The 8,610-nt window shown below is 48.9% G+C and overlaps 1 protein-coding gene across 1 annotated transcript in view; it reads left to right on the top strand.

The window, feature by feature from the left end:
* Positions 1 to 8,610, top strand: part of LOC104161310 (sphingosine-1-phosphate phosphatase 2-like) — a gene marked incomplete at both ends in the record, with an annotated part of 15,750 nt that overhangs the window by 4,563 nt on the left and 2,577 nt on the right. Inside the window, one exon of the mRNA XM_009699684.1 lies at positions 8,353 to 8,532. Coding sequence (XP_009697986.1) covers positions 8,353 to 8,532 — 180 coding nt within the window. The remainder of the gene's footprint in view (positions 1 to 8,352; positions 8,533 to 8,610) is intronic.

Below are 8,610 nucleotides of genomic sequence, written 5' to 3' on the forward strand. Positions count from 1 at the left end.
TCATGACACCACTGACGTTACTGTGCAGTGGTTGAGTCCCCGGGTGCTGCTTTGAAAACTCACTTTGCAGCAAACTTTGGGTTTAGTGATTCTTATGTGTTTGTTAGTTTTTGTGCTTTTGCAACATTTCACCAAAACGTTTTTGTGCTTTTGCAACATTTCACCAAAACAAACTTGGAACAGCTGGTAAACATAGTCACTCGAAAGTCAAACTCTTCAAAGCACAATATATTACGCTGCATAAGAACATGTAAGACTGTATTCAGGCATGTAAGTCACTACAAAATGTCAGAATACAAAAATAAATGGTCCATAAAAGAAAATGCCATGTGCAAGATAATAGTTTTGATTGAAAGAGATTTTTGTATGTGCTGGTAGCTGCACTCTACCCTTGAAGAAAAAGTGCCAGTGAGGCTTTCATAACTGAGACCATCTGGGAATAATTTAAGGTGACATTTAAATTGGAAACCTTTTGTATTTCACTAGGACTACTAGATGTAATGGTTTCCTAGTTTTAGATGCTGGATGATAAACCAGATCAATGTGACAGTAGTTTTTCCAGCTACCACAAGACTGGGCCCAAATTTCTCTTATTTAAACCCATCATAAGATGGTCAACTACCTCATAGTTTTTGTCCGAAGGCTTCTCTCAAAGACAGAGTGAATGTTGTGGGCTGCCGAGCACGGCACTGCCTGTGCTGGAGACCTGCCTCTGGGAGTGCTGCTCCCATCGCGGCTGGGACAACCCCGGTGTCTGAGCATCCCACCGGCTCAGTGCAACCTTGAACATCCCCTTGTAGCTGACCAAATCCTTGGCAAACGTTGTGTGAAGTTCCTGCACAGCCAGCACAAGATTGATGTATTTTCTGGAAAAAAAGATAACCATGCTGGAGATGGCAGACGCTCGAGCTCTCCCAGCTGGCCGCCCTCTCCCGTAAGGCACATGTGCCTCAAGGAGGTTCCCAGCCTCCCGGTTGCTGTTGGCATCTCTGTGTGCGGGGAGCAGGCGGCTGGCTCGGGGAGGGGATGGGGAGCAGGGTGCCATCAGAGGGTGGCTTAGGGTCCCCCAGGCTGGGGAGGCCTGAGGCTCCTCTGCTCTGTGGGGCTCCCTCCACTTGGGCTGCTGCCAGGGCCAAAGGCCAGTAGTCCCACTCAGTGACTTTCATGGTGCTTTTTCCTGAAGCCAAGCCTTAGTTCTTGGCATTGACTTGCGGGTAGGATGAGTATCTCAAAAAGGCCCTGCTCCTCTTCCACTGTGAACCAAGTGGTGCTCAAGGGGCACGGTCACAGCTGTGTTCTGTTGCAGTGTTTATCTACTTGCTTAAGCCTTAGTTGGGAGATGCTGAGAATAGAAGCTGTGAACAGCACAGACTGGATGCTTGGTTTAATTTCTGTATGGGGAATCAAAGTCATGCCTGCCTTGACAACCACGAATACAGTCTTTGCTTCTGTTTGACTAATCTCCTGCAAATGCCAGTTTATTAATAGTGCATCCTTATTTTTTAACTCCTCTTTCCAGTGTGCCTGATGTGCTTTGTCACTCCTATCAGCACACAGTGGTTATGATAAAAACACAAGCAACATCATTTGCAAATTGTAAATTTCTGTCTGGGAAGATGGCAAATAGTATTGCAGGCCAGAGTTTCTAAAGCCAGGTTATAGAGTTTATATTTTGGAGCCAAAACAGCAGATTCCAAGTCAGGCTGCCACACTCTGAGTCTTGGGGAAGAAGTCGCCAATGCTATCTGACCCCATGTCTTCTCTAGAATTTCATCGTGTCCTTTTAATAGATCAATAGCGCAGACAGGAGAGCTGCAAAATCAGAAGTTGAAAATAAGTATGTTCTGGTTCACCTTTGTTAGCCGAAATATTAGAGAGTACAAAAAGAATTGCTCCTCCTGACCTTCGCCTGCCTGTGGGATGGTCAGGTGTGTCCATCCCTCTGTGGAGGTCATGGCAGAGGAGGGATGAAAGAGGATGTGCCGCACGCAGCACACCTGTGGCCCCGGGGCTCTTTCCTAAATCCTCAGGGTCTGGGCAGCTGCCATGAAAATGTTCCAAAGGGGAAATCGCACCCTGAGGCACCGGTCCTGTGCCTCTGCACCTGGAGCTGGCTTGGCTGTGTTTGTCCTCTGCCTTCATACACGTCTGCACCGTGATGGTAAATCTACGTGCAGGGCTCTTGCTTCCTGCCACAGAAGTGCTGCCCGCAGCGATTGCAAGGGTAGTGAGGGAAAACCATTGAAAAGACCAGGAAACACTTGCAGGTGAGTAAAACCACTTCTTAAATCATTGAAGCAATACCAGAGTTATGTAAGTGTAAAGGAGCCAGGTCACTTTATGGGACTCTGATGCTCACAGGGAGGGGAACAGCCCCTCACCCCAGAGGGAACTCCCACAGATGTTGGAACAAATTAATTGACATCTGGACCTACGTGGATGCTAATGCCTCAAGTTTGATTCATCATTGTTCACTAAAGCAAGATCTGTTAAAACACAAAGATAGGATTTGTCTTGTTTACCCCAGTGCAAAGCCCCAGGTGAGGATGTGTTTTAGGAGATGGACCATATATATGACTCAGAGCAAAGTCAGAGGAAACCCTCAGAAAAAGGCTACTGAGGTTGTTGTGCTGCTGTAGCAACTGCTAATTGTGTTTGTATAGTAAAACATAATGCTGTTGACCAAAAGTGGCAATAAAGCTTTGCCTTTCCTTCACCTGATGCCTTGCTGTAAAGGACTGCTGTTCCCCTCATGCAGCCCAGGCCACCCCAGCAGTCCCGGTAGGCACCAGAGTTTGAGAGAAGTCTTGGTTTTAAGTTGCTTACAGCATTACAGGGAAAAACTCCTTGAGAGGGGTACAAGTAAGAAATCTTTACCCAAGTATTTTTTTTAATGCTTCTTGCATTTGTTGTGAAGATTTAATTCAGAAGGCTTCAGAGTCATCTTCATAGCACTGGGAGAGCATGCACGTGCACGAGAGAAGAGCAGGCTTATTTAAGGAAATTCAGAAAATCCAAAACTGAATAATAGCGATTGTGGGCTTGGGGTTAGAAAAATGCGCTTGTGTGTCAGGCTTGCTGCCTTGGCCGACCTGTTCAGCCTGGACAGTTATAAAAGTGGGACCCCCGGCAGGGACGGCACCTTTGGTGTGGTCTGTGCCACATCGCGTTCCCAGCACCACCGCAGCGTGCCGAGCTGATGTGGTAGCACCTGGCAATGCAGAAACAGTAGAGGCTGGTTCACCTCTGAACAAATTAGGGTAGCCGTACCCTAGATTTCAAGTGGGTCAGCAAGCCAGGCTGCTTACCGCTTCACTGCGGAGCAGAATGGGATACGGGTAATATATTCCCTTGCAGTGCAGAGCGGGAGCCCCCGGGAGGAATAGCCTGCCTCGCCTAGCCCTGGGCTCTCCTCTGCCTGCAGATGCAGCTCACAGATTCAGCCGTAGAAATGAGGTGCCCGGTTTGTGCTTCACCGCGGCAGATAGCGGCAGGGGAGGTGGGAGCTGTGCAGCCTGGGGCAGGGGGGAGCGGTGGGGGACAGCCCCGCAGCGAAGGGCCGTGCCCATGTGGCCTTGGAGGACGGGGCTGAGGGGATGTGGTTTATATCCTACATCTCCAGCTGGTGCTGCCGTGTCACTGTCAAGTGACACCGCAAATACTAGGGAGCTGACATAACTTCCTGAGGGTCCCAACCATGGCAGCGGTATGTGAACAACTTTTCCTTGTGTGTGTAATGCACACACCTCGATACAGAAGGGAAGGTGGCATTTCCCTGTGGTATGCGTGTGCATGGTTGTTGCCAGCGACCCCTCCACCACACCTCTGCTCCCATGCCATGGTCCACCTTGCTTTTGCCATCATTTGTTTAGTAAGGACTTGCATTGTGGCATTTGTCACAACTGTAGCTTGTAAGACCTGTAAATGCAGAGATAGAGCAGAGCCCCTGGCAGGCTGTTCCCGTGGGAAAGCGTGCAGGGGGTCGTGGGACAAGGGGTCCTTGTACGGACCTGTCTGGTGCCCAAGAGCATCGCTTTGCTTCTGCCCAGGTTTGGGCCCTGCTTGTGGCCTGGGAAGGCTGTGGTGCTGACCTGTGGTACTTTTCCCCTTTCCCACCCTTGAACTCCAGCTCTGCTCCCTCCCTGCCAGCCCAAGCAGCCCACCCTGTTTTCCAACACGTCTTTGTAACTCGGATGTGAAATGTTTACGTTTCATTTTGGAAAGTTTGAACAGCCTGAGGTACAGGGTAGTTAGAGCTGCTGCTGCCAGCTTTCAGAGTAAAGGGAATTAGCCATGCCTGTCCCATCAACTTCTGTGAAATCTGAGCTAAATTCCCATACATTTCTGTGTAGTTAACTTTTCCAGCTAAGCATTTGCTACACAATCCATCATGGCTTTGACTTTGTTCCTTCAGCAATGGAAGAGTCTCCAGGGTCAGACAAATTCCCCATGCAGAGACAGAGGTACTTACTAATGTGCAAATTAACGTTATTTATATTGGAGATGTCTGCAAACTGTTTTCCACCAGAACTGCAGACAATCCGGTTGATCTGTGTCACTCAGAGTGAAAGAGAGCCTGTGCTAGAAATGAACACAGAAGAATAGCATTGAGAGCTGTAATATAGCACTCTAGGTAGGCAAAAAATGTCAGCAATGTAAGGAAGAAGCAAACAGAACAATAATGCATGAAGAAATAATTTGCTTTAAGGTTTCCCTTCTTTGCTGTGCCCATGAGACAGCAAATGGTATCTGCTCACTCAGCGTTCAAGGGCCTGTTGTTCCCTCTTCTCTCCAATGTTCAGCTTTGGGCTTGGAGACCCCTTGGATGGAAATGTACACGGGCACGTAAAGACGTTTGGAATGGGTTTTATTTAAATCTTAGTGGAGCGTGGTTTGAGCCTGGCCCTTCCTTTCTCCCTAAATCTTCCCAGCTCTTGTGAAAAGGGAGCTGGGTGAAGCCCGGCACTGCAGACTTGAGGGATCACCCTGCTTTAGACTTGGAAATGCAGAAACTTGCTGCTGATCAGCTACTACCAGGTGACACGCTCCTGAGTCAAGCCTTAGCCTACCCTCCCCTGTGTGTCTGTCTGAAGCCATCGCGAACGTGCTGTTCGGCTTACCTAGGGTAGGCTGGAAATCACAGCAAAATGACCCAGTCCTGTGGTCCTAAGCAATCCCGAGTTACTTGCTGGTCCGGACTTGGGGTAATTTCTTCCCATGCTAAATTTATTCCAGAGCCATCAAAGATTTTTGGCACTGCACAAATAGGTAATTCGAGTCAAGTGCAGGTGAGGCTCAGCTCTGTGTTGATCTTTAGCCTGTCCTGCAAGCTCAGCTCTTCATCTCCCTTCTCCTCCTTCCCAGTCCTTCAGTGGTTATGGTTCACCATGTTTATTACAGGAGATCTCTAGTCTGCTAGGTTGAAAAAAAGCTGATAACAACCTAAAACTTTCAGGCTGCTTGCTTTCTTTCCTAGGACTGTTAGAGAGTAAATCCAAAATGACAGAGAAATAAGGTCAGGAAATAATGAAATGTGGCTGAAGAGAGCCTATACCACTTAACGAAGGTGGTACCTACCATTGTCGGAAGATGAGAGCCACAGCAGAGTGCAATTTAGATATATTCTGCAATGAAATATAATGCTGTAACTGTATTTCTGCAAAACACTTGTCACGTGGTGACTGCATCCGTGGTGCCCTCCTACTTGTTTTTGTTGTTGTAGTGTTGTTGTTGTTGTTTTTTACTATTTGTGGCTGAGCTCTGGATGTTTGTGCTTGGTCTGTTCGCAGGGGTATTGCCCTCGGTCGCCAGCTGTGTGCTGGTCCCCACCAGAACTGCCTGATGCTCAGGGCTGGGCGCATGGGCACAGGTCCCAGCTGCTGCTCTGCCTGCCTGGCTCCATGCCGTGGGGCCGTCTCCCCGGGGAGGGCACCCCTTTGCCCACCACAGGCGGATCTGGTAGGAGTTCGGGCCGTTTGCTTTGCCGTGCCGTGAGCCGAAGAGCCTGGGCAGTCCCGCGCTCCTCCAGCCACTTGTGAGCAGCAGGTGGGCAGGCAGGCCAAGCAGAGCAACGCCTTGGCTGGGTGGCTTTTAGCAATGGTGCACTCGTCTTTCACCTTCTCGGGGAAGCCTGCCACTTCAGTTGATGGGAGATGTTTTGCCGCACCCACAACTGCTGCTTCTGCCAAATAATCCAGGATATTGTGCGTAAAACCACGCGCACGGCACCCAGATAAGCTAAAGGCAAAGGTCTGACGCTTCAGAGATCAGTGCTTAGTTCGAATGTATTCTGGACTCCTTCATGTTTTATGGAGGTTGTCCCACCTCTCATTACTGTATCTGTCTATGCAATATGCATTTCTAAAAAATAGAAGGGTCAGAATTTAATCTGGAATGCCAGGAAGGAAGGTGTTGTGAGAATGTCTGGTATTTTTGCTTACATATACCCCCTCCAGCATTCAGCTTGTTTTTCACCATCAGAGAAGTCCTAGCATAGCCTTCATTTCAAAGATGACTCATTTCCCTTTCTGTAATACTCTTACGTACTAGTGCTAATAATACCTCTACAAGTGGAAGTCATTATTATAGAGGACTGCTGATAAACTGGCTCATCCTACCTTGCCTCTCAGATGATATCACAAATGGTAGCCTCAGTGCTTTATGTTCTGTCAGAGAGAGTAATTTTGCTTTCAACCTTGGAATTTAATTAACTTCCAAAGATGTACCTGCATCCATTTTGAAACTGGTGGCATTAACCAAATAAACCCACGCGGTGGTTTCTGTAACGCCCTTGTTCCTTGAGCCTTTGTTTACTGTGAACAGTCCAGGGCAGGGTGTTTGCCGACTGCCCTATGCCCCATGTACCAGGGTAAAGGAGGAACAGCCAGGTGTGCCGCAGGTGGTGCTGATGATAAGGCAATAATGTGATTCATGTGACGAGGGATAAAGGATGCAAAGGCACCAGCAGTCACTTTTCCAGACTCTGGTGCTGGCTGTAAGCCTAGTACTCCCCACGGCATGGGCTTTGCTGTACACAGGGGGATGAAGGAACGTGACGTTTTGGCTTTTTCCTGGTCCTGATTTGTGAATTTTGAACCCTGACATCTTTCTTTTAATGTGAAGCCATTTTTTTTAATGGCTAGTGGGAGAGACAGGGATGCAATGTGGCTGGTGACAAATGTGACAGCGGATGATCATGTTGCTGTTCTGGCATATGGCTAACACCAGCATGGGAAGGATGTTATTTTAAGACCCCTCCTTTGCTAGTGGAAGCGTGCGAAGCAGAACAGCGAGCCGTCTTGCACAGCAACTGAGCTTTCATGGCAGATGTCAGTTAACCTGATTTTTGTATTAAAAAAAAATACAAAGTTTGCTTTGTTTTGTAAAGCTTGCTTTGCATATGTCTGGCTGCACTATCCAAAGGGAGGAGGGTGGTAACAGAAAGCAAATACATCCTCCAGCGACAGCCTGGGTGACTTTTGTTCATGTCCTTCTCACTGCTGGTGCCGAGAGCACATTGCCTTTGGGAAGAGGGTGCTGAGGAGCAGAGGATATCAGCACGGCGGGTGCCCTGGCCACTGCCGGGTGGGCTGCACCCCTTGGGGATGCTGGCCAGCTTTGCTTCTTGCTTCTGCTTCCCATTGCTACTACTTGCAGTGACCTGGGAATGCAACATTTCCCCCCCAAATCACTGCGTTGCAGTGCTCGGTAGCTAATTCATGAAGACCTTGCTTAAACCCTGGTGTCCCAAGCAGTGCACAAAAGCCCTTTGCTGTTGGGGAGTTAGGCAGGAGAGCTGGTACTTGATGTGGCTCACCCCGTTTTCTCCCTGCTGGCTCCCTGAGGATGCCAAGGTTATCATTCAATAACCACGCCGGCGAGGCGTCCCAGCGGGGCTGCTGGGGAGGGGAAGCGGGAGCTGCGGGCAGAGGAGAGCTGGGGCTGCCCTCGCAGAGCTGCCAGGCGGTAATTTGAAGATGCTGGCAGAAAAATTTCTCTTATAGCTGTTTGCTTTGCAGGAGAAGGGTTGTAAGGGATAGGGAGGAAACTTAAACTTCTCTAGCATGGGGTGGAAGACAGCTGTCCATCTTTGCCATCCTGTATTGCTGCTTCTCATCAGCAAACTCTCCTTTTGGTCCCACTTCTGATCAGGTTATGACATGATGCAGTAAAAACACCGCTCCCTTCGCTGACCAGCATAATAGGAACCCCTTTAGTAATTCAGGGGATAAATTAGGCACTTGGGGTGGTGGATTTTGCAGGACAAAGCACAGAAATAGAGGTGGTTCTCAGGTGGGCCGAGTGGGGATTGCCCGTGCTGACTGACAGCCCTGTGGCCTTTCCTCTCCCCAGACAGTGATGTACATAGGCCAGGTCTCCAAGGACATCCTGAAGTGGCCTCGGCCCCTCTCCCCGCCTGTCGTCAAGCTGGAAATGAGGACGGATGCAGAGTACGGGATGCCTTCCACCCACGCCATGGCAGCTACCGCCATCTCCTTCTCCTTTCTCCTTGCAACCGTGAATCAGTACAAGGTAGGGGGTACAAAAAGTTAAAAAAAAAAAAAAAAAAAAAAAAAAAAAAAAAAGGAAAAGAATCTCTCTGCTTCACAC

Source organism: Cariama cristata, unplaced genomic scaffold (genome assembly GCF_000690535.1).
Source record: "Cariama cristata isolate BGI_N322 unplaced genomic scaffold, ASM69053v1 scaffold21474, whole genome shotgun sequence".
Lineage (NCBI taxonomy): Eukaryota > Metazoa > Chordata > Aves > Cariamiformes > Cariamidae > Cariama > Cariama cristata.